This window comes from Hakea prostrata, chromosome 4 (genome assembly GCF_041222555.1).
Source record: "Hakea prostrata isolate BN-2017 chromosome 4, UWA_Hpros_2, whole genome shotgun sequence".
Lineage (NCBI taxonomy): Eukaryota > Viridiplantae > Streptophyta > Magnoliopsida > Proteales > Proteaceae > Hakea > Hakea prostrata.
In genome coordinates this window covers 43,643,443-43,669,904 of record NC_142603.1, presented here as the reverse complement: position 1 = coordinate 43,669,904, position 26,462 = coordinate 43,643,443, and the positions used below count along the sequence as shown (strand labels likewise).

General features: G+C 37.0%; 2 protein-coding genes and 1 non-coding gene across 3 annotated transcripts; 2 read left to right on the top strand and 1 right to left on the bottom strand.

Moving 5' to 3' along the window:
• Nucleotides 1–333: 333 nt before the first annotated feature.
• Nucleotides 334–2,311, top strand: LOC149019002 (uncharacterized). The gene has a single exon (XM_089153087.1). It carries the CDS (start codon nucleotides 470–472, stop codon nucleotides 1,913–1,915), a length of 1,446 nt encoding a protein of 481 aa, XP_089009213.1. The 5' UTR covers nucleotides 334–469; the 3' UTR covers nucleotides 1,916–2,311.
• Nucleotides 2,312–10,069: 7,758 nt separating this feature from the next.
• On the top strand, nucleotides 10,070–10,194 carry LOC149019001 (U6atac minor spliceosomal RNA). Its single transcript, XR_016173283.1, has one exon. It is a non-coding gene; the product is annotated as a U6atac minor spliceosomal RNA (small nuclear RNA).
• Nucleotides 10,195–11,816: 1,622 nt separating this feature from the next.
• LOC149019000 (RNA demethylase ALKBH10B-like) lies at nucleotides 11,817–15,837 on the bottom strand. The gene is made up of 7 exons (XM_089153086.1): nucleotides 15,160–15,837; nucleotides 14,043–14,173; nucleotides 13,808–13,925; nucleotides 13,484–13,600; nucleotides 13,215–13,330; nucleotides 12,916–13,070; nucleotides 11,817–12,653 (listed from the first exon to the last, which is right to left on the bottom strand). Exons 1-7 carry the CDS (start codon nucleotides 15,707–15,709, stop codon nucleotides 12,176–12,178), a joined length of 1,665 nt encoding a protein of 554 aa, XP_089009212.1. The 5' UTR covers nucleotides 15,710–15,837; the 3' UTR covers nucleotides 11,817–12,175.
• Between the last annotated feature and the right edge of the window lie 10,625 nt (nucleotides 15,838–26,462).

The following is a 26,462-nucleotide window of genomic DNA, read 5'->3' as shown; positions in this document are numbered from 1 at the left end:
CTTTTGCCAACTGAGTCACCTCCTCAAGGAACATTATAGGGTATTGTAACTTCCAATTGCAAACATTAGCTTGCAAGAGAGCCCTAAAAATTAGGAACCGGTTGACTCCGATCCTGATCCCACCCTTCCAAATCGTTACGTTATTTAACCGATTCAACCTTCTCCGTTAAATTAAGTAAGATTTTTTATTCCTGAACTGATTCAGATCGGTTTGAATCGGGTTTTTGTTTGGCCGATTCCGAGTTGTAAGAACTTGCCTACGCTACGCTTACCTACGGAAACTTCACAGTATGGTATACCATGTTGCCTACGCAACACCGCATATTCGTCTCTTTCAAATTAAAAAAAAAATCTGTAAAATCTTGAATCCCACTCTTCGCTGTCGGTGTTTATATGTGATCCATCGCTCAGATCTGTTAATTTTGGGTTTTCTTCACAAGCCACTTCAATCTTGATTGATTTCTTCCCAATGAATTTCTTCAAGGCTGTTTTCGCTGAGGATTCGGATCATTCAGATGCGGAAGAGAACCAGCGACCTGTTTCAGAATCTCATCAAAGATCATCTAAAGATGAGGAAGAGCAAGAAGGAGGAGATTATGATGAGGAAGCTCCATTGAAAGAACACGATTCAGACAACCCTAATCCTAATCCCAACACCAGCCCCAAAGCTTCGGGTGGTTCTGCTTGGAGTTTTGGAGGACTGATCCAGACATTATCCACCAAATCTGAATCGGTTCTTCAGACTTACCGTCGCGATCTGGAAGAATTTCGTTCCGGCTTGAAGAAAGAATCCGAGGTGATCCGTGAAGTTGCTAGTCGTGCTGTGAAGGACCTTCCTGTATCGCTTGAAGTCGGTGCATCTGTTGCTCAGGAATCGCTTGAGTCTGTAGGGCAAGCAATTGATGAGATTGGAAGCTCTGTGTGGCGTGGGACGTCGGAGTTCATTTCTCACGGTAAGGAAATCCTTGCTGCCGATCCTGAAAGCGATTCTTCTGATAGTCAGCAGTTAAGTAATTCTAATCTGAATTCGAAGCGGTACAACCGATTTGAGGCTCAGGTTCAAGCAATCCAAACTGATGTCAACACTTACTGTGAGGAGCCTGAGGATTTGGATGAGTTCAACAATTGGAAATCTGGGTTTATCCTCCAGGAGAAAGCCGAGGAGATTGAGAATTTAGGCGGCGAGAATGGGGTTATGGAGGGTATTTACATGAAGCTTGTACCCAATGCAGTTGATCATGAGACATTCTGGATTCGTTACTTTTATAGGGTATACAAGCTCAAGCAAGTGGAGGATGCTAGAGCTAAGCTTGTGAAGAGAGCTATTTCCGCGGACGAGGACGAAGATTTGAGTTGGGACGTCGATGATGACGATGAAGATGAAACAACTGGAGTGGCCGACGTGAAGGTGGATAGGTCGGAAGAGAAGGAGTTGGAGAAGGAATGCGCTTCAGAGATTGCTCCTGAGAAGAAGGCTGTTGAGGAACAACCGGTCAGTAGCTCTGATAAGACGACAGAGAGGAGTTCTATGGGAGAAATTAATAACATGGATCAAGTTATGGATAATGAAAATGGATCTAATAGAATCCTCTCGAAGGAGAGGCACGATCCCTCTGGATCTGGATTGGATGGTGATGATTCTATTACCAAGTTAGTAGAAGGGAAGAACGAGAGTGGTGAGTCTTCCAAGGATAGTGACTTTTCGGTTGTCTCGAGCCAACCATCATTGCCTGAGGAAGAGGAAGAAGACCTTGGATGGGATGAAATTGAAGACCTTGGTAGTAATGACGAGAAGAAAGAGTCTGATAGGAGGAGTCCCAGTAGAGCTGATCTGCATAAGCGCTTGAGTGCTGCTGAGGAAGATGAGGATCTTAGTTGGGATATCGATGATGACGACGAGCCTATGAAGCATTGATTAATCTCAAAAATAGGACACTGAATGATCTTTGGGGGAATTAAAAAGGTTGTCATTTCCCCTTGTCGGTTTCTATTTTCTATTACAGATGTTTAGTTGCATGTTGCTGATTATGATTTGTTCTCGTTTGATGGTTAACAGTGTAAATAATCATCTTTCTTTGTCAATATATGATGTCAAGTCTACTGCCCCGTGATTTTATTTATTGCCAATTCTTTCCTTTGTGTATGTTCTGTGCTCATATTATGGCTAAGTTTCAGGTGGTTTTGAAGATTGCTGCTTTGTTATTTCCAACATGCAAGTGCGATTGCATTTGAGTGTGGTGTAGATTGGGCACTTGAATATTCTTTTAAATTTCAAGCATCAGCTGGTCCCTCTGGATTCTCTGTTAGATTATCCTATTCGTGTTTCATAGAAGATTGTTGCTTTTTACTGTGCTTAGTATAATTTATTTGTAGAATAACAAGGTTCTTTTCCTATCTTGTGTTACTTATTTTTTCACTCCCACCTCCTTCTCTACTAGGTGCTATTGTTGTTTGTCCAATGAAATTTCTGCTTTTTAATATTGGACTTATGTTTTCGAATGTGATTGGAGAATCACTATTAAACCAAGTTCTGTTGGATGTGGTTTGCTTGTGTTGCCCTATTAGGGTTTTTGAAGGACCAAACTCTGCTATGTTTCATGTTTTTGGATGTGTGCTTGTCTTCCAAAGTCTTGCCTTTTGCCCTCAAATGTTTTTTTGACCAACAGTATAGATTGTGCTTACATTGCTTCCTGATATAAATCCTCCTTGTTTTAATCTTAGTGGATATCCTCGACAGTTTTCTACTTAGGACCATTAGTGTGATAATCATCTTTCTGGCTCATACTCAATGTGCAACTGATTCTGAGACCCTTAAAAGTCTGTGTTAGGCAAGAGCTTATAAAACACCATTATAGATTGAGTTGGTGCTTCAAGATATCAGTCATTTCCTTTCTTTACTCATTTCTTTCCAGCTTGTAGAGTGATTTATGTCATTGGTTACGGTACAGCCTGTTACAAGATCAATCCTGTTTGGTTTTTGTTCCCACTGTCGATTTTTATGCCCCATTAATGCAGTATTTCAGTACCATACCCTTTTTGGTTTTATTCCTTGTTAGGCCATGTTTGGGCTCATAAAGAAGGCTTTACCAGTTCATGAGACTGGGGAGGGTTAAAAAGTGTGCAGCCTTAGCCCTTCCATGCCAAGAGGGTGTTTTGCGACTCTAACATGACAATTAAGTCGCGATGGGCTCCCGTAATGGATATATTTTGGGTCTACATGTGTACGCAGTTTTCTATCCAACTATTCATCTAGCATAGGGGTGTAAACGGACCGGATTCGGATTGGATAGTGGTAATACCATTTCCGCATCCTATTATTTTCAGATGGATTCGGATAATATCCTATCGGTTTTCGGACAGATTCAGTCGGAATCAGATAGTTATTTTCTTAAGTAGATTCTTCTAAATGGGTATGAATACAGATTGAATGCAAGTTTTCGATTGCCTGTTTATATCTTTACCATTTTATTTGTGAGGGCTACGTTTGAAATTTAAGAATTTAGCAATTTGGTAGCTATTTTAGTAGAAAATCTAGACAAATAGTCACATATCACAAGTAAAAAAATTATAAAAATAAGAAAATAAATCTAAATAAGTAACTTAATCGGACGGATAATAATTGGTAAGAAAGGAGTATACCATATCTGCATCCTATTAGTAATCGGACGGATTCGGATACCTCTAAACGGATGCGGATGCGAATTCGAAAGTGGATTTCGGTTATCCATTTACACCTCTAATCTACCAGCAGCAGCTGCTTAAAGGGGGATATTTTGTTCAGATATGTGGGGCCCGTTAATTTACTAAATGTGTATAGGTGCTTGTTGAGACCAATTGCTGCCGGGCTGTAAGGAGATACTCTACTTCTATTTTTCGAGGTTTATAACTAGTTTTAGTTTCTATTTTGTAGTTGAGAGGCTCGAGACTTCAAGAGTTAGGATTTACTTGCCATTAGTTTATATTTCAATTACAGGGCTTAAATGGTAAGTAGTTTTTATTTTCCAACTCTTCCCAATGTCCAAAAGGGAAATATCTGTCTTTAACCATTCACTATTATTAATTAGCAAGGGGGCATTCATTTGCTTAACTATTTGATTTGTTGAAAGAATTTGGTTTTGTAACTGTGAGCTCTATTATGTTAGTGTGGGAGAGACTCCTATGTTGGTTGGGATGAGACCTAGGGGAGAGTTAAGAGACTTGAGAGAGCCTTTTTTTTTTTTTTTTTTTTGGGGGGGGGGGGGGGGGGGGGGAATTAGTAGCTTTATATTAGGGGGTAGAGACTATTACATAATGCCACAGAAGTGTTGAACCTGTGACTTCTTCACTAAGAGGTGCCGGTCATTAATGACTGAGCGACCCTTCGATGGTTGAGTGTCCCCTTTATCCCTTTCTTTTTCTCTTGTATTCTGCAACTTGATTCTATGTTTCATTCACTGTTTTGAGATTGTTTCATGTCTGAGAACCAATAGGAGGTACTATGTTTCTGAAATACAGATTGATTTCTACAAGGATGTTGAAGGATTGTTTCTGGAGTTCCTGACTGGAGAGGCCATACCACACCTTACAGTTCAGTTTTCTTTGAGATTTTGATGAGACTTTCAAGTAACTCAATCTGGAAATCTGTCCATCAATTCAGAGCCTAGTTTTGGCCAGTCAAAATCATGCTATCTTGGCTCTTAAGGGTTATTTATTGAGTTGCTAAAGGGAGAAGACCATCTCACCTTGCAGTTGAGTTTTCCTGTATGTTCTGCTGCGACTTCTGAGTAATTGAGAATGTGTCCATAAATGGTAGCCCAAGTTTTGACAGCCAAATACACATTACCTAGACTACCTGTGGGATATTTTGATTTTCATCGGATGGTTAGGATTGTCAGTTCCAGGTAGTTACTGATTCTGGGACAGACCTGTAAAATTTCTCAACATCACAGTACTAATATTGCCCTGAGATTTATTTGACTGTTTCATGCATTCAATACCTACCTTCGACCAGGAAGTAGTAGTTATGCTTTCAGCAGTTCTCGCTCTCTCTAGCTCTAATCCTCTCATCTCTAACCATGGCTCAAAACCCCACTTTGGACGATTCCTGTTTTTTGTGTTTTTTTAAGTCTTGGATGAATCAGCTTCTTCTTGTTTGATTATTTAATTTATCAGTGTTTGCCCCCTGCAGTTCAGAAACCTCTTTTGCTTCTTTCTTGGTTACATTTTCATTCTTTTGGTCTCTAACCATCTATGCCTCTCCTTACTGAATATGATCTTGGGATACTCTTTAACCTGAGAGCTGAGGTAAGAAACCACCTGGTTTTGCATGTTGTAGTCTTGTGGATGCAGATCCATCACCAAAGCAGGCTTGCTTTCTTAGAGATATCCAATCAACTCTTTGAGATTTGCAACCCAGGAGGGCTCCTCAATCAAACTCCCTCTTCATTAGTCTGAAGAACAGTCCCACTGTCAAGACCAAATTCAATTGCAACCAACCCAATCCTTGGTTTATATACTGGCCAACCACCACCCCTAAAATCAATGACCAGCAAGCAAGTATTAATCCTTGCCCCTGAGCTTCTACTTCTAAACCTTCCAACTCCCAAATCCAATGTTTCTCCCTTGTCATTTTTGTTTTTGAAAACCCTATGTTATCAAACCCCCTCTACAACTTGGAATCACCATTCAAAACCCATAAAAGTCAACCAACATCCCCCATATAACCTCCCCTATACTCTTATCACTTCGGCTGCCCCATTCAACCAACAAAAGCCCTAAATTGCTCAGTTTTTCTTTTAAGTTTCAATTTCCGTTGATCTTCTTTTACATGACACCTGATCATCAAAATTCTTCCATCATTCACAAGCCTTCCCACTCGATCCGTCTCATCACCTACCAAACCATCAAAACCACCATCACTTTCACTTTTCAAAACCCCAAACCCTAATCCTAATTTGTTTGGATCATCAAATTCAGAATTCTAATCACTTCCATAAACCTCTAACCTTCACTTTTATATTTCTATTCAGTTAGCTGTCATAACCAAATCCCAAGTATAAGGGTGTTAGATGGTTAAGTTTCATTCAGTTTTGTACTTTGATGGTAGAGACCGTAATCATACCAATTAATTGAACTGCCAGAATCAAAGCCATGACTATTTAGTGAACGATTTGTTTTTAAATGGGTTTTTATTGAATGGTTGTATATAGTCTGAAGACATTTTTGGTCTATTGGTTTAAGCTAAATTGTTTGAAAAACTATTTTACGTATTTACATTTTCTTTTTTGGATGAACAAAATATTGCTTCTTGAACTCCAAGAAGGGGAGGAAAGGAAAAAAGAGGGCTGGGGCTGGGATGTGCAGCCACAGGGCTGGGAGGGAAAGGGGGCGGCAGGTTGGGGTGGAAGCCTAAGAGAAGCCTAAGAGAAGCCTAAGAAAAGCTAGAAGGTAGTGATGGTGTAGGACCAAGACTCCAAATATCAACAATAGGCCTGTTCCTTGGGGTACCCAAAATAGGGGGATGGGGAAACACCTGATATTTGGAGAAGACATCAAAGTAGATGACTTTCCAAACCACCCACTTAAGTCCAAGAACCTGAGGTCCATTCCTCAGATTAAGCTTCCACAAAAAATGCTAGATGGCAACCTTAAACATCAGCCTGCTTGTATAGTCACAAATAGTATAGCCAGAGAAGGATCTCAAATCCATCACCATTTAGGAGCCAAAACCTGGGAACGTCTAGAGGCCTGATGGAGGCTATGGACTTCCTCCCAAATGGAGTGGCAGAAGGGGCGAAAAAAGAGAAGGTGATCCATGTCTTCAATGCCTTCCTGACAGGGGCTGAAATTAGGGTTAGCGGAATGTAGCTGTTTATAAGGAAGGCTTGAATGGGAATGTAGATGTTATGGGCTCTCAAAACAGTGAAAGCATGGCCAGGACTGTGACCTTTGAACTATACTAGAGAGAACTCAGGGACAAGAGGACCAGGGTGCAGGTTGGGTTCCAAGCAGAGGAGTACTGAAGGCTCCATTGGACAATGCCAACCAAGTCAAATTGTATTTATTTTTTTTGTGGGGGGGGGGGGGGGGGGGAGAGGAGGGGTTGTGGGGGTTTGTTCCTGACATGATCGCAACCCGGGGGAGGGGGAGGGAGGAGACCAATATCCATTGAAGGGGAGCAGACTTTGGGATGAGGATGTCAATAGTCTCAGCAGGGGCAGACAAAGTCGATGGGATACCCTAAGGGATGCCAAAGGTCCAAACAGAAGATGGAAAATCGATCCAAAATGAGAGAAGATGTGGTACAGAGGACAAGGAGCTCGAGCATGAGTGGCACTATTGTTCTTTTCTCCTACCTGTTAGTTATGTCTCACTTGGTGGTGGATTAGTACCATCACAATTTTAGTTTAGAGGTTTTACGTGCCTTAAATGGTGTGGAACCATTGGTTGGCTGGCTGAGGTTAAAACGATTCGGTTCTGATACATGGTTTTGGTTTGATCACACCCTTAACCCTAACTTTGACGAAAACCTAATCCTCAAGTTTACGCACTCCCAGTTTTAGCCTAACAGAATAGGCTGGTTTGTATAAGATCCTGTGTAATTGGTCCTAGTTGATCCTTTCACCCTGGGGCTACACCTCCTGGTGCCATCATACTTTATGGTCTTTCTATCTCCCACTTATGAGTTAGCTTGCACTCACAGGAAATTTGCTTTATCTAATAAAAATTTGACAATAAATGATTATCCAGCAACAGTTAAATGAGTGCTACTGCATGTTCAGAACTTGGAAACTTTTCATCTGAGCAGTGGCTAAGGCTGTGTATATTTGCCCCTCTTAGGCTGGCAAGAGGCTTGTGCAGTGGGACACTCATTTTAGCAAGTCATCATCCATTCTGTAACTAGCCTGGTTAACCAGCGTGCCATCATAATCATCTCAGACATAATAAACTTGCATATGCGAAACAGTTCATTATGTTGAAAACAAGAAGTAGGACTCGAGCAAGTTGCCATTTGACTGTTTTATCACTAGTCGAGACCATGGTTCACAATGTCGGTGACATATCGCCGACACAGGGCAATACGTCGCCATGTCGCTGGGGGCGACACGACTCCCCCCAGCAACACGATATATACCAAATATCGGCGACAAGTCGATATATCGCCGATTTTTCGGTGATATATCGCTACATTCGTCATATATAACAACCTTTCGTTTGTTTTTCGCCGATTTTTCGTTCACTTTTTGCCAAAGTGACATAGGGACCCCGTGTCCGTCGGTAACAATATGTGAAGCATGAGCCATACTCAACATAATTGTATAATGAATTGTAAACTTTAGTACATCTCTTTACTAATTGTGTATTTGTGTTCTTTTTGCATATTTACATTAGTTTATATGAATTTTCCAAACTTCCAGTTTTGCCCGCATATAGCCGAACATGTGCTAATTATAAACTTTAGGTTAGGTGATGTTTTAGGTCAAAATAACACTCCCAATGTGTTTATTGACCTTATTGACATCAAATTAGGTTACACGTCAAATTTCAGGTCAAAATGACCTGAAATACCCTTCGAAACAGAGGTTCGATTTTTCATTGAACCCCTGCCAAAGTCGACCGACTTTTGGCGACATGGGCTGACATGTCAGACCTTGGTCGAGACCCCATATAAAACCAGATTAACTTTGCTTGTAAAGGCATTTCTGTCTCTACTGCAGGCATTGCAGTCCTTGAGCTGCTCAATTTTGGGTTGGCTTGCTTTGCCTATAAAATGTGATCCTTTTAGGGTGTAGGGTCTGAACGCGATTGTGCCTAAAAGATCACTGCATGTAGCCATGTACCGCTTAGAGCGCCGTGCAGCTCTAATGGCTTGAATCAAAGTGTTCTGCACAATAACGGTAACTGAATATCAAATCAGGGAATCAGGATCTGGGTTGGGTTCGGTTGATTCTGATTCTGATTCTGATTCATAATAATGGAACGACTCAGTCTGAACCCCAGAAACCAGCATCGATCAGGCTGGAACCAGGATTGGCTTTCTGGGTGTGGGATCCAAATTCTTCGTTAAATTTACTTGAATTTCTAACTAATTATTTCTTCAATTTGGAAAGAACATAAAGATCACTTCTGGAACTAGATGAAGTTGCGATAGATATCTCAAAGGGTTATGTTGTTGAATCCTTCTTCTATCACCTGAACCTGCTCATAGGTACTTGTGTTGTGTCTATTGGTTTGCTTTCTGGACCTTAATAATTGAGGGTTTATCTCAAATCTTTTGAGGACAACACTGGCAAGTCTCCATGGCTACTGCTCTGGTATCATGTCTCCCATAAACCCTAATAATCTAAGTGCTGATAGTGTTTTCAGAGGAGCTCCCACCAGTAGGATATAACAGCACAATGGGCAAACGAGTGATTCTTGTTTGTCCCTTTTATCTTTTTACTGTTTTTGGAAGCAAACACATTACAATTATTATCCAGTTGAGTGACAAACTCAAGGCATCCTTGGCCATTTACTGTTGGATATACTATTCCAAAATGAACAATTTGGTCCACTATACAAAAAGATTATTCTATTTTACGACAACCGTAATAAGTGCATAGGAGATATGAAGAATTTAGACTAAGATCTCAATGATATAAAGAAAAGAAGAGTTGAGAATTGGAGTGTTTACTATGGATTTCAATCTGAATCAGTTGAAAATGGTCTAGAACAAGATTTGAGTTCAAAATTATTGATCACGGCCGATTCGAATCGGTTGATTTCCTATTCCTATTTCTAATCATGTATGATTCAGTGTCATCTGGTAAACCCACCTACCTAATGTTCTTGTATGTGAAATTGATAAAACTTGCAGCTGATCTAACCCCATACACCAGACGCCTACCTTATAGGATGAAAAACTCGTGGATTTACAGTTCTTTCAAGAGATCCATACCTGTTTTAAGTTGAACATAACCATCATAGAGAACCTCCATCCAAACAGTTGCCTTGTGGGGTGAAATCAGTGGCTAGCATATATTTAGTCCCACATTGGTTTTGTATAAAACTGTAGTCTGTTTAATATATCACTGATGGTTCTCTAAATAGTGTGTTCGTTGAAAGGAGAGACGGTTGGCATCTCCCCTGACAGGGACGGGAACAGCTCTCGGGCTTTCCTGTTATCACATCCGGTTAAGGCTTCCCACTTCGGTGGATCTTATACCCAATTTTTTTGGACTTTTGTCCCAAGCAAATTTTCATCTCTGGGGTGTGTTTTTCTGTTCTACGTTGCCATAAACACTGATATCAACTTGAATTCAGATTCACAATATAAAGCTATCAATTCGCAAAATAAAAAAGAAACAGGTAAGAAATTTAGGTCTAAAAATACTCGTGAAATGACTTGAAGCTAAGGATGTCAAGCATTACACTTTTGGTGCTGCACAAATTCTCATGGTACACTATGATTGTGGTATAAAAAAGGTATATATAGACATTACATATATGATTATATGGTCTAGATAGTATGATACTATTGGGACTTGCTTCTGTTCATTGATACATCTTGGGTTGTCAAATCAAGATCTCAATCAAGACTTGAGTCTCGAGGAAATCTCAACCATTGATTTTCAACGGTTGAGATTTCGTCGAGACTGAAATCTCAATCTAATGGCCGAAACCAATGCTTAACAGTTCAGTGCCACTAATGACGCTGAATCAAAGCAAAACATATACAATTGTGATGTAAAATAGAATATACTAAAAAGTATATATACGATATTAGAGGGTAGGGTTGCAGTACAAAAATAGTGTATACGAAAAGTACGTATGCCATATTAGACACTACAAAATTAAGTAATATAAATCAGTTTTGCCTTCAAACGGTTTCCCTCTGTACAAATTCAGTATATGAAGTCAGTGTCACACCAAAAACTTTAACTGTAGTACTGTACCCAGCAATGAAAACTATTTTTAATAACCGCATGGCATCATTTTTTTTTTCTTTCAATAAAAAGAAAGAAATGCATTTAGTAGGGGAAGTTGTCACCGTTACACTTTAGACTTGACAGATTTATATCGCTCTCTTCAAAATGAGATGAAGTTAGTTCTAACAACCACTTTTCTAGAAAGTGGAATCAGATACCACATATTGAGATGTTCACTGTGATTTCAAAAAGTTTGATTATTAGGGGATCAAATTCAAAAGTCACATATTATTATTGTTGCTTTTGACCATACACCAAATCTCTCTGACATTTATGCTTAGCTCCTTTGCCTTGTTCAATCCTTTTAAGATGCTTCGTGCTATCATCCTTGTGTGACAGATGATACAGTTCTGTACGGGCGGTGTAGACAAAATTAACACTCTTACTCAGAAGGATTTCATGAACATAACATGGAGCATATGACTCCCTTGCCAATCAGAACAAGAAAGGAAAGAGATTCCTAGCAGGAATACCTTTGTTTTGATGGCACTTTTTGCATAAATTGAGTAGACTTACTATTGTTGGAGCATAAGGATCCATGTATTCAACTCCATTATGTTGGAATAACACTGAGTTGTATGGCTATTAAGATCTGTAAACCAAACACAAGGGAACATGAAATTACTAGTCCAACCCATGAAGCTAAAATTTCCATCCATGTTGATATATTACATATGCTTTGATTTCTGATCGGTCCCCATGCTGATGCAAAGACCACATAACCAAGAGGTGACCTCTTGCCTGCAAGAAATAACAAATGCCATAGAGCGTGGAATATGACACATTAGCCTTGGCGTGAGAGACTGAATCCCCTACCAGTGGTGTTTTGTGATCGATCCTCACTAAAATAAAGAGATGCAAAGAACAAAATTTATACAAAATTCCTCTCTTTGATAAGTTAATTCACAACACACTACTGATCTTCATGAAACTAAAACTAAATTATCTCCAAACTTCCTAATATGCAGAACGCCCCAAAACAGGGGAAAGGAAAAGGCTACAGACCCGTATTCAGATGGAACACTCCTGAACTGTCCCCATTTGAATCTAATAGATAAGAAGAAAACGACGAACCAGATGCTGAAGGCTTCTCTATGACATACAAACAAGTAAAAACCTCTCATGATTTTGTACACAACTTTGGCAGGTAAACCAACCTACTCTTCTTTCATGTGAGATGCACCAAAAACCCAAATCAGAGCAAAACCAAGGTAGCAGCAAGCAAGTGTTCACTCTTTTGTGCCTGAATCGGATATGGGCTCTCCTGCTTGTGTCTCTACCGGTGAAGCTAATGCAAGAAACCTTCCCTTTTGAGCCCTGGGTGGAAGGTGCCTAGCAGGTTTCTTGGGTCCCATAGTCCAAGGTAAGAACACACCAGTGCCACCCCGTGGTACTCGTCTGGCGTTCATGACCATGGGGCGCATTGGGGCTAACATGACCAGTGGAGCACGGAGGACATCCCATCTGGGAATCATGTCCATGGCTTCTTTGTAAGCATTGAATGGTTCACTTGGCATCGAATATGGTTCTGGCAATCCTGGCTGCCACAGCGTCATGGCTTTGGTCAGTGGAGGGATGGTTTGTGGCCTCATCTGGTTGGCGTCAACCCGAACCTTGGAGAATGTGATGCTCACCCTTTTGTTTGAAGATGCACATATGACATGTCTTGCCATGTCAGCACTGTTTCCTCGCATTATTAGAAGTGACCTACAAATAATATTCCATAATCAATCAATCTGTTTTCTTTATATTCTGTTAACATATCCAGTTTATCATCTATTGATCATCTGACAAGTAGTGTTCCAGAGGTCATGAAACTTAAAGAGAAACTGTTCAAGATCAAAGGAAGAAAATACTGTCAAACAGGGAATTCCAAGGAATTGCCAAATGTATAGCATGTGTGATTGATGCTTATAATCTCCCCAGAGTTAGTGTTGTATCAAAGAAACAAGGAACTTCGAATGCATACCCTTCTTTAACTGAAAGCATGAGTGGACCCTTAAAATTGCCCTGGTGATCACAGGTGAGAACACGTCCAAATGCCATGGTGGATTCAGAGAGAAGAAGTGTTGCTGTGGGTTGGTCCAAATGTGGTGGTTTCAGATAAGGTTGAGAGAATTCCCCCTGGTACAGAAGAGGAATAAGAAGAACATGAATAGATAGATGATCTAGTTGCAACTTGCATGACAAAAGAAAATGGACTGGAAGACAGATCAAATAGAGTTATAGAGAATCAAACCCTTTAAATTATTGAAAGAAGATACCTACCTCATCAAAGAAATTGATGATGCAACTGTTGGGTTTTCTGCTCTCGGGTATCAGATTCCATTGAACCAAGTGATCAATAATTGCTTGGAGAACAGGTGGAATTGGATCGATATTACCTACGAACAGACAAGGTATTGTCTAACAAGACCTTCCAGAACAGGAATACAGGATGGATAAATATTATCAAAAACTTGGTTCCTAAGGAACAAAAATAAATAACAAATTCATGGAAGCAAAACAAAAATATAAACTGCAATAGTTAATCTTACTCCTCTGAGATTTGGTATCTGTTTCATCTTTAATCTGCCCGAAAATTGGAACCCCAAGCTGAATTAGCTCTCTCTTGTTCCCCTTCAGCTGCTTGTTGAATAAAATAAACGTTTCTCCTATTTTACCATAAGACCCAGTTAGGATTCTTGTTAGCAGAATTTGAAGATAGAATATCAAACAGTTTGATTGCAATGCAGCTAAGACTACCAAACAAACTTAAAACCCACCCAATTCCAGGAATCCTCATTAAAGGTCTTTGCAATGTGAACACACAAAAAGCAAAATTTTGAGACGGATGTGGTAACTTCTGACAGAGAACCCACCTGAGAGCTCTCCATTTCGACCAGAGAGGCGGAGTTGATCAACAAAGGAATTGAGCTTGGAAAGTTCAGATTCAGTAAAGATGTCCTCATACAGTTTTAAGCCTTTCACCACATTGACCTGTTAGACACAACCAATTAGTTGAAAACACAATTAACCATGCTCTTCTCTTCATATTTCTTCTAACATTAAAGAGTTAATGATAAACCCAAAAGGTTAAGGAACTATGGGACTTGCCATATGTCCCTTCACATGCTCCTTAGCAACAAAACCTTTAGTTGTCTTGATCTGGGCTCGGCGATTCTCACAGTCTTTATGGTTGGAGCAAATTTGTGTACTTTCAACAGGTAACTCCTCTTCTTGAGATCCTAAGCAACAGACACATAATCAGAAAAATACAATTCAGAATGTCCATTAGAAGAGCTTCCATAATGTTAACAGCGATGTCACTCTGTTCATCCTGCTTTGAAGAGTGTGCCGAGTTGCCTCGGCCAGGGGAAGATTACCATTCTTCACAGACAAAGACTTGGAGACAAAGTTTTCTTTTTTGACACCTAAAACTTATTAGGAAAGTCAAATATCACGGGTTTATTGGGATCGGACGGCTATAAATAAATGATGATTTAATACATCGCAACACAGGAAGCTAACATATGGCACTCACAAAGTCACAAGTCACAACCACCCAAATATTAACGGTAGATACCTCGAAATGCTAAAACCCAAACAAGCCTTTTTCTTCGGTAGAACATTAATTAATTTAATTTTTAATTCCAATATTCGCTTACACTTCTGAAATAAATAATAAAATAAATTACAGTCTTTATTATTATTGTTTTTTTTTGTTCAAAGAGAAATTACAGTCACTAGCAGAGAAACGGCGAGAAATCGTGAAAAACGCAGATCGTTACCGGTTCAGACGGGTTGATGATCATCATTTCTAACTTTTAGAAATTGAAATGCTACAAGAAATCAATTCCTTCAACAAATTAGAAGGGAAAAAAATTCGGAAAATTCTTGAAGGAGGAGAAGAAACCCTGGATATTCCGGTGAAATTTTCGGTTTTGAGTTGACGAATTGATGTATTTTCGATCCGATGCTCATGGAAAAGCTTCAATCAATTTATGAGTAGATAGTAAGAAAATAATAGGGAATATGATTTGAAGAGCAACTGAAAGCAAGAAAATGAAATGAGAAACAGAGTTCATCTATCTGAAGAAATTGTAGTTCGAAACAGGGAAACTTAGTTCCACGTTTCACGGAAGTCAATATTCCTCACTAATTTCTCTTCAAAGCTATAACTTAGTAGAAATTTTCTCTCATTTACTCACAGCATCACAACATGTATATTTACCTGCTTCATCGGTAGCTTTAGGATCTGATTGCTCGTCAATGGCCACCACCTCATCAACGCCCTCAGCTTTACTCTCCTCCTCCTCCTTCTCATCCTCTTCTTCTGGTTGTTCATTCACGACCTGAAAACTGTTAGAATCTTTGCAAGCATCTTCCTCCTGATGGAAAAATACACTAGCTGCTTCGATCTTCTTCTTTTCTTCTTCTGCTTCCTCTTTCATCTTCATTTTCTTAGCAGCAACCTTCCTGAGTTCTAAAGGAACATCAGCAATCGAGTAATATTTCTGCATCTGAAGGATCGGGATCCAATTCATCCGTCTCCTATGAATCGCAGCAAACACCGATTCATATTCTGCTCCATGGCCATCCAATCCAGCTAACTGTGTCAAGTGATTGCAGAGAGCATCAATGATGGCGTTGGCCGCTGCAAATTCTCCTCTAAACCAAGTGATAATGGCGTCTCTTGCAATTGTCTCCGACGGCATCGGCGGCGCCAGCATAGGCACAGGAGAAACCACCGGAACCGGAGCTCCATTGGCCGCCGTCGGCATAGTTGGACTTCTGAACCACCCCGTTCTGTATCGGAACTTTTGATGAATGCCGTACGACACGTAACGGAATAGGGTTTTAACAGAGAAAGCCTCACTCGTGAGAAATAGTTGGAAAACAGGGAAGAAGATGTGGAGGGCTTCGAGGTTATATAGAAGCGCTGGGGTTTTGGGTTTCTATTGGTGACGTGGAAGTCAAAAATAAATCCACGTGGTAAATTTGAAAAGTGAGGTTTGTTGGCTGGCTCCGGTCTAAGAAGGGAAGTTGGAGTAGCTGTTTGACGGGAAGGAAGTCATGGAACTAAGGAAGGAGGAGGTGAAATTACAAGAATAGTCTTGTTGTAGTATTATATATATATATATATATTTTTTAATTTTTGGGTAGAGAAGTCGTTAAAAGTTAAAACAGATTTGTAGCACGTGGGGAAATTCGAATATATTAGACATTTATGGAAATGAGAGTCATTTTATGCAAATTAAATCGGACGGTTGAAAATAGAAAGAGTTGACGTGGCAGTCTCAAGGCCCTTAGATTGATGATGTTTTCTGATTGATCTGATACCAAAGTTGCTGGCATGGGTCACGAGTACTTGGGACTCGACCGTTCTTTTTAGGTGGAGACAACTCAACTACCACAAGAGGTGGGGGGAGAGTTTCCTACCGCAAAAATGGTTGAGAATCTCATTTTAGAGATGGTGGGTCCCAGGTTTTATAGATGAGACCCCACCCAATTGTTTGATGTAAAGTTATTTTTAGGGTAACGGATTCACCTTGAAGACACATACCTAATAGATATGGCTCCTTCATTTATATGCAAAAACATATCAATGCCAAATGTAATATTACATAAAAGAGGAGATTAGGAATTTGGACGTGTCCTTCTAAATGGGTATAGGTGGGAACAAATCCCCACCATCCAAATTTGGTTTTATGCCTAAAGGTGTGGGTTCTATATCACAAATATGTAATTATTTTTCTGCATATAGAATTCTTAATGAAAAATTCTCCTGAAAGATTGCATTTATATATGCTTTTTGTTAATGTACGAAGTCGTTCGAGTTTTAAATTGGAGAAAAAGAAGAAAAAAAAAAATGAAGGACGAATTTAGCGTAAAAGGCTTTCACACAAACATAACACTGAAAAAAAGAAGAGGTTTGATGGTATTTTCATTAATACTTATATAGTAAAAAAGATGTAAATGAAATATAATGCTCAACTCTTTTGAGTATAAGATCTTAACTTGGGAGAGAGAGGGGCGGAATTTTCAATTTTCTCAGCCCGGTTAATTCTTCGTCAAGAGAGAACTATACTTTTGAATCATATAATAAGGGATAGGGCCACATAGACCCACTAAAATTTTCATATTTATAGGTGACCGAGCCACTAGTGTGTGATTCAAAACCATCAGAGGGGCACATTGTTCTCCCTGATAAGGACGTAATCTATATTCGATTTTTTCTATTTAATTAAACAAATCCCCTTAGGGTTTTTGAAAATAAATTATTGGGTTTTCGGATTTGAGATTTAAGGATTTAAGATTATTTTAGGTTAATTTGGGTTCAACGGAATATGATTTTTTTGGGATGAAAACAGATTCGATTTGATTCAATTAAAAAAAAAAGTCCTTAGTAGGATATTTTGCATTTCTCTACAGAGATTCTATTTATTAATTAATATTAAATTATTTCCAACGAAAGAAAGGTGAAATAATATTAAATTATTTCCAACAAAAGAAAGGTGAAATAATATTAAATTATTTCCACTACCTTCAAGGCGCCTGTGAACCGCGTGCAAGCCGTCAATGTCACGACGCTCTATAATAAATAGTATTTTGATAAAGGTCAAAATTTATTTTATTATTACCACTTTCATTTTTGAAATAATTTTTGTGGGTACAAATTTGTGAAATATTCTTATTTATAGTGGCCATCTGCTTAAAACTATAGAAAATTTCGTTAGTTAAGAAATCTATAAAGCCATCAAAATATTTAATTTTTTCCTGAATTTATTTTTATTTTTCTTCTTTCATCTTCCTCCTCAAGCATGGAAATGAACCTCTTCAAAGATTTGTCAATAAAATAAAAGAAGAGTCAATTTTTGAAAATTTAAAAATAAATAAAAGAAAACTTTTAATCCCACCTCTTCTCTTACTTTTTAATTTAATATTATTTCCAGAATTACCTAATTTATCATTTAAATCTCATAATATTAGCATTACTAGTCTTAGAATTTTAGTTGGCTTTTATTCATCCATTGTCTTGTTGTCAAAGTATAAGTGGAGCTCCTTGGTTCGTTCTTGGATTAGATCTAGTTCTTAAATACAAAACAAGTGTGAGAGTAGACCGCCTTTAAGGATGGAAAGAACCCAGAGTCTCTCCCTTGATGAATAAATGTTTAAGGAGATGAAGAAGAGAATGTTCTTTAGGAGTAATTGTAAGAGAATAATGGCTAGAGTATTCAAGTCTTACTGTTGCTCATGCATAGTGATGTTATATATAGCTAGTCCACACCTCAGGAGGGCCTGAAGATTTCATAACCCTACAATTAGCATGGTTTAAATGAATGGTGGAAATGGCTTCTTGGAGAGGCTTGCTCAGCAAGCCAATAATACGATTTGATTGACAGCTGGAGATCTCATTATGAAATCTTGATGTGACATCAATCCCTAGCAGGGAGACAAAACATGGGTATGTAGTACTCGAGGCTAGCTTTGGATGAATGAGAAAGCTTTATCGCTAGCAATGAACATTTAATGATTCTCAGTGCATTCAATGCAGAATTAAATGCGGTGATTGATGTCTGAATAAAGATACATCAAATCTCTTATAAATGCTACTTTTGCCGGGATCGCATGGTAACAGTTATATGTCACTGCTATGCCTACTTCTCAGCTTATCAACTGACATCTCTTTCGAGAGGTGCCATATTTGAGAAGTATCAGATGAACCATTTTGGACTAGATTTGAGCCATTGGTTTGGTTCGAGTGGTCTGCTCTGGTTCAGTGGCTTGAACCGTAATGACCATAACACATTGTCAGTATTACTCTTATATCCTCAGCTAAAAATATTATCCATGAATTAGAAACTATGTAAAGATCTCTAATTGGGAGAGAAATAGCAGATTAGAGATAAAGAAACAAATTGAACGTAGAGTTTCTCATTCAATATTGTTCTCGTACTTCTTAACATATTTAACTTACTTATATTAATATTTAATTTTGATCTCCTAATAGAAGAGGGTGTTTTTGGTATATTTTCATACTATAAGGAGTTTGACTCATATTAGATAACTCAATAAATGACATTAGTTTTAGGGTTTAGGGGGTGTGGTAAAAATCTCTCAAAACTTAATTAAATATTTTTCTTGTATTTTTTATTTAAAAATCATATAATACCAATTATAATGTACAGAAAAACAGAAAATCTCTTTTTCTGTATTTCCCAAGAATTTTTGTCATACAAACATTTATTATAGTAATTAATAGAGCATTAAGTAGTCTAAAAAATGATATTAGTTGATAACCCAAGGTATTAGTATTACAGGTGATCATGTGCCGTTAAAGCAACCAATCCAATTACGAGGTGCACAGAAACATAGGCTAAGATCATTGTGCATGGGTCCCACCCCTGAGAGGGAGAAGGGCTTTAGAGTAAATTGCTTAGAGGGAATGTGAGGGTGAGTCAAGGGGCAGTGGGTAAGTTGATTACGTGACCACACAGCAACGCGCACTGGCAGCCGGTGCTGCACATGAAGACGAGATTCCTGCGCCCACCAACAGCAGCTCACCCCGCAAAGGTTAGCGCAGCCCTACTACACTAGGTTTCTCTCCTACCGTGTCTCATATCGCCAGCCACGCAACCTATTCTTTTGACGAAGTTACTTAACGCTGCGTTTGTTTGCAAATGTAGGATGAAAAAAAAAAATTATATATATATATATATAAATATATATATATGGGCCCAGGTGTAGTGGAGTTATTTATTTGCAAAGTGGGGTAAGAAAAAAACATATGACCCCATGTGTAATGGAGTGAGGGAGAAGGAAATGAAAAGAATGGGTTTTGTGCAAAAGTGGTAGTGATGGGTCCCATTTTTTACTTTTTCAAAATTTTTCACAAAATCCTACAAAATTTGTGGGGTTTTAAAAAACCATAGGGTAGGAAAGTTGGGCAGCCATCTCACTAAACAAGTCTCTCACTTTTCCACCCCAAGCAACCAAACAATATACACTTTTAAGAAAAGTAAGAAAAGTAGAAAAAAATTTCTTTTGTCTAAGAAATTTTCCACCCATTTTTTCCCACCCCATCTTTATTCCAGCAAACAAACGCAGCTTAAGTTAATGCGCATGACTGTCAAGTAGAATTTTAAATTGCTGGATCCAAAGTTACTGTCGAAATTTCTATTCGATGATTCAATTTGTTTGGCATGACGGTCTTGTGCAAGAGTAAGACTGAAGCAAGGTCCGCCTAATGGCTCCACTTGGCTTGTCTCTGCTCTCACAAGGGAGTCTCGATCGATTCCGTATTCTCTATTCTGAATGGTAGAAAATTACTATTCTAAATATTGATTAGATGGATCAAAAGTCGATTCCTCCTGAATGTACATTGGAAAGGTATGAGAATAGTAGAGTATCCCAACTCCTAGATTATGGGATTCAAATCCTAAAAATACGAATAAGGTGGCACTGGAACATATCTCTCCCCCTGCGCCCACTCAAACACGTGAGTTTATATATTGGGGAATATGTATTACATAACACATATAAAGTAGGATTTCGCCCCAGGCCTTGAGGGAATTTGAACTCTGACCTCTTACTTAAAGGTGTTGATCTTTACCAATTTAGCCACCCCTTGGGGTTAAGCATGAAATTTTTTTTGTTATTGTTATTGTAACCACAATTATTAGATCTCTAAAACACCACGCGACAACAAACAAAAGTTCAAACATAGGAAGCTTATTCATTATGACCTGTTATAGTTCATGTACTTAGATACAAAAAAATTTGGCCATGTACCAAACTTCCCTCTCCTTTTTTTTCCTTGATGATGAAAAACTGAACTTTCTTTCTCATTAATTTAGATTGAGCCAATATTCTAATCTTTCCCTTTCCTTTTCTTTATGCTTTATGCTTGTGACCCAACAATTGAGGTTGGGACAAAAGAATAAAGGGCAGTTCTCCCAATTTGGCAAGGGAAAGACTGGAATAGATTATTTGTTAGGTACTTTCATTGTTTAGAAGTAACAACTTTTCGTGCCCTATTTATTCATTTCTCTGACTTATATTTTATTCTTGGAAGCAAATTTCTCAATACTTTCCTTGCTTATCCGGTGACAAATAGTTTGTTTTGCTTTTCAAATCGTTTATATATATTTATACTAGTACACCACTAAAGCACTAACCCACAACCTCAACCGTGACCATTGGTGTCACTCTTAAGTTATTTTTGTTCTCAATATTTAAATATTTATTGGCTAAAGGGTAGCTGAACGGACGTGTGAATAGGTTAGCTGAATAGACTTCGAATATTCACCGTTATATTTGTTAAATTAAATCTGATTTGTCCAATAACATTCCTATTTTTCCTCCCATTATTAGGTTAGTTAAGTTTAACCTAACATCTCTTTCTTCTTCCTTTGTTTCTTCGAAAATTTTTTCAGAGCCGATGAAGATGGAGAGGGAACAGATGAAGAAATAGAGAAGGAACAAAGGAAGAATGTTTTAACAGTTACTCAAACCACCAGCGTCGAGTGTTTTTTATTTTTATTTTTTAAATTTAACCAGTGATAGAAGATTATCTTAATTAACCCATAAATAATAGGAGAAAAAAAATAGGAATTTTGGACAATTTAGATTAGGTCAAATGGAAGAAATTTAGAGTCGTTCAGTTAACATATTTACATGTCGGTTTAGGTATCCCTTCCCATATTTATTTTCATATATATTATGATATTTAGTTTTCCCATTTCTCTATTTTATATATAATGATAAATTAATTAATTAATATTATTTTTAGTTAAAAATAAACTTTAATAAGAATGTATATAAACAAAGTCTTACCATCACAACCGTAGACCTTTAGAAACCCTCGGTTGTATATATCAAAAATAAATAAATATATAATGATAACGAGATCATCCTCGAAGAATAAAAAGAAAATAATTGAAAATGAATTTTTTTATTTATTCGGAGAGCCAAAAAGAAAGTTTCTCTAACCATTGAGAACAACGAAAGTATAGTCAAAAAATTATTAATATTTAAATAAAAATTGAATATATACCGGCCATTAGATCTGAAAAATCATGTTTCAAGATCCAAGCATGACAGCAAGCAAATATTAGCTAGTTAAATATTCTATGTAGAATAAAAAGGTTTCTGTTATAAATAATATTGATTATGGATATCCATCACACCCCCAATAGACAATACTTTCAATTGAAGATCTCAACCACCTCAGCATACAATATTGGTGATTCACATTCCTATCTTAATTGAAGATTACAGTGATCTCAACACACAATGTTGGCAGTCAATATTTCCATTTCATGCACCTTCTATCTTGGGCGGCAATCTATCTTTCCATATCAAGAATATCTTATTGTGTGCAAGAATCATATATTGTATTTCCATATCAGAGTAGATGCTCCTTCTACTATAAATATGTAATGCACTCAACTGAATGAATCACTTCTGATTGATCTTGTTCTAGTTTTCTTCTTTGTCTCTGATATATTCTCTTTATTTTATAACACGTTATCAGCACGATTCCGCTCGAAGAACGAATCCGCTCGAAGTATTGCGTTTTGAGAAGAAAGACAGCAGACTATGTATCATTATGTTTTCTATTCCAAAGTGAAAAGAATGATCGACCTCCTCGCACGTTTTTGTAAACAATGGAGTTTACCTTGTCCATCTTGAAATGTAAGTGCATCATGATAAAAAGGTATGTGTTTTATTGAATCTAAGAATCAATCAAATAATAAGATATTATGTTGCTTTAACGATTGTGGTTTTATTTATTGTATATAGTGGGTGCTAGCTTTGCACCACAAATATTGTTAAATGCACCTGAAGTTACAAGATTTGAAATTGTAAATAAATACAGTTTTACAGATGCACATGAAAGGTTGCAAGATTTGAAATCTGTAAATCAAGCTGATTCTGAGATGCACTTGAAGTTGCAAGATTTGAAACTGTAAATGAATACAGTTCTGCAGATGCACATGAAGTTGCAAGATTTGAAACTGTAAATGAATACAGTTCTGCAGATGCACATGAAGTTGCAAAATTTGAAACTGTAAATAAATACAGTTCTGTAGTTTTTGTAATTAATTCTCTTTTGAAATTATAAGGAGAAAATATTATTCATGAAAATATCTCAGTAAATTTTCAAGTTTCAGATTTGTTGTTACAATAGTAATATTGTAAAAGGAGTTTTAAGAAATACTCTGAATGATATCATGCCTATTTGTGGCTGAGTAAAATAATGGACTATTAATGAAAAGTTATGAAGCTCGTCTTATTGGTTCTGTTCCATTCCCTGAAGTGAATGCAACAATTCATGATATGCCTGAAAGAAGGCAAAATTAAAATTATGATCATGACTGTGGAAGAGGATGAGACAAAAGACGGAATAATTACCGTCATTATTATGGAAATAAATAAGAGAACAATAAGGATTCTCAATATAACAATTCAAGGAGTGAAGATAATATTTGTTACCAATGTGGTATGAAAGCCATTAGACATGTATCTGTCATACTCCACAGTATTTAATTAAGCTTTGTCAAGCCTTAATTAAAGAAATAAAAATAATGTGGAGATAAATTAGATTTTCCAAAATCATGATACTTGAGCAATTTTTGCCTATAAAAGGAATGATTTTGATGGCCTCACAGATACTACATATCTAGATGCTGCAAACTTCTTTGAAGATAATAGTTGAAGATTTGATTATGTAATTCTTTTCTCTTCAAATCTCATCTCATATATTAGTTTATCTTAAATTTAATCTTTTTCTTTTATAATTTTTTTTATTGACTTTCTATATATCTTTTAATATATTTTGTTTCATTCTGATGAAAAATGTGAATATTCTCTTATATGCTGTGACATATGCTGTGACGCATATTATACTGAGAGAGAAATATACATATTTCTCTTATTTGATGATGTAGAAGCCAATGTTCATATAAAATCGGTAGTACAACATTGATTGGAAGCTCCGGAAGAGCTAATCTATTATTATCTGGGAGATAAAATTGGTTATAAATAATTCATTATTTTGTAGTAAGTCTCAAAGAAACTTATTAAGTTTCAAAGCTATTTGCCAAAAGTATTATCAGATTGAGACTACAAATAATGGTATAAGTAAATATCTATACAAAATTATTAGATATTTCTCCCAATTTGTACTACACGAATATCGCATGGTTGAAACACATGCTTGGGTAAATCAAATGAACATTGATTCCAATAATTTTATTATTTGGCATGACCGGTTGGACCATACCGGATCAAGTATGATGCGAAAAATTATTGAAAATTCAATTGTCATCCATTGAAGAACCAGAAGATTCTTCAATTAAGTGAATTTTCTTGTATTGTTTGTTCTCAAGAAATATTTATTATTAATATTCACCAGCTAAAGTTGAGATTGAACATTCTACGTTTTTGAAACATATAGAGGGTGAAATGTATGGGCCCATTCACCCATCATGTGGACCATTCAGATAATATATGATTTTAATAGATGCATCTATAAAGTGGTCACATGTATGTTCATTATGAACTCGCAATTTGGTGTTTGTGAGATTGTTTGCTCAAATAATGAGATTAAGAGCATAATTTATGAATTATAAGATAAAGACAGTTTGTCTTGATAATGCTGGTGAATTTACATCTCAGGCTTTATGATTATTGTATAACAACTGAGATCACAGTTGAATAGCCTGTTACTCATTTTTATATCCAAAATGATTTGGTAAAATTATTTATTAATTGTCTCCAATTAATTGCTAAACCATTGTTTATGAGAACAAAGCATCATTTGTACACATCAGGCCAAAAGGTTGTCATAAATTCTCCCTATTACAATTGGCTTATGGTTAGAAGCCAAATATTTATCATCTTAAAATTTGTGGATGTACGGCTTACGTTCCAATTGCTCCAACACAGCGCACAAAGATGAGTCCCAAAATAAAGTTGGGAATATATGTTGGATATAAATCTCCTTATATAATTCAATATATTGCTAAGGATATGAGATTTATTTAATGCAATACTTGCTGAGTATTATTTTGATGAATTAGTTTTTCCAACATGAGGGGGAGAGAATAAACAGTTGGAAAAAGAGATTGATTGTATACATTATCATTATCTCATTAGATCCTCGCACTGAGCACTGTGAACTTGAAGTTCAAAGGTGAAGTTCAAAGGATAATGCAATAAATATTATAAATCAACTGCCAGATTTGCTGACCTGCTAAGAGTTACTAAATCTCATATTCCAAATTGTAGAATGCTCCAATTAGAATTGATGTCCCAGTAGGACAATCTATCAGTGCAAATGAATTAAACCACGTTTAAAACGTGGAAGATCAATCGGTTCCGATGATAAAATCCTAGAAAATGAAAGGAGCAAATGATTAAAATGGTCATAATATGGAGACAATTGATTATGAAGATCCTAAAGACATAACTTTCTATAAAACCCCTAAGAGGTTCGAGGTACACTAAAATAATGAAGAGATCTCGATTAGTTATGTCATCGCAGGAAAAAGATGGAATCGAAAATATAAAGTTGTCGACAACAATTTTTGCATATAATGTTTTTGTTGAAATAATGCAACAAGACGAGGATCTTGAATATAAATTTGTTGATGAATATAAATCAAGAAATGATTGGCCAAAATGTAGAGACGCAATTCAAGCAGAATTGAATTCGCTTGAAAAATAAAGTTTTTGGACCTATAGTCCAACATCTGAAGGTATAAAGCCAGTGGGGTACAATTAAGTTTTCTGCGAAAAATGAAATGAGAAAAATAATGAAATCGTGATATATAAAGCATGAATTATGGCACAAGAATTTTCGCAGATGCCTGGCATTGATTAGATGGAAATATGTTCTCTTGTGGTGGATGCAATCACCTTCAGATATCTTATTAATCCGGGCAAGATATGAAAATTTTGACATGCGTCTAATGGATATTATTACAGTCTATTTATATGGCTCACTCGAGTGTGAAATATATATGAAAATCCCTGAAGGATTCAAAATGACTGAATCATATAAAAATTCCTAGGAAGTTTGTTCAATAAGGATTCAAAGATTATCAGGGCATATATGGTAATCTCCTTAGTGGATATTTACTAAATGAAAAGCATAAAAATGATCCAATTTATTGTGCCTTTATTAAAGGATAGGGATCTAATTTTAGTAAGTATATATGATGATGATTTAAATATCATCAAAACTCCTGAAGAGTTTCCAAAAGCAGTAGATTATTTAAAAAAATTTGAAATGAAGATCTTGAAAAGACAATGTTTTGTCTTGATTTGTAAATTGAGCATTTGACGAATAAAATATTCGTTCATCAATCAACTTATATAGAGAATATTTTGAAGAGATTTTATCTAAATAAAATATATCCATTGAGTACCCCAATGGTTGTGAGATCGCTCAATATAAAGAAAGATTCATTTCGACCCCAAGAAAATAGTGGAAAATTTCTTGGTCATAAAGTACCATACTTAGTA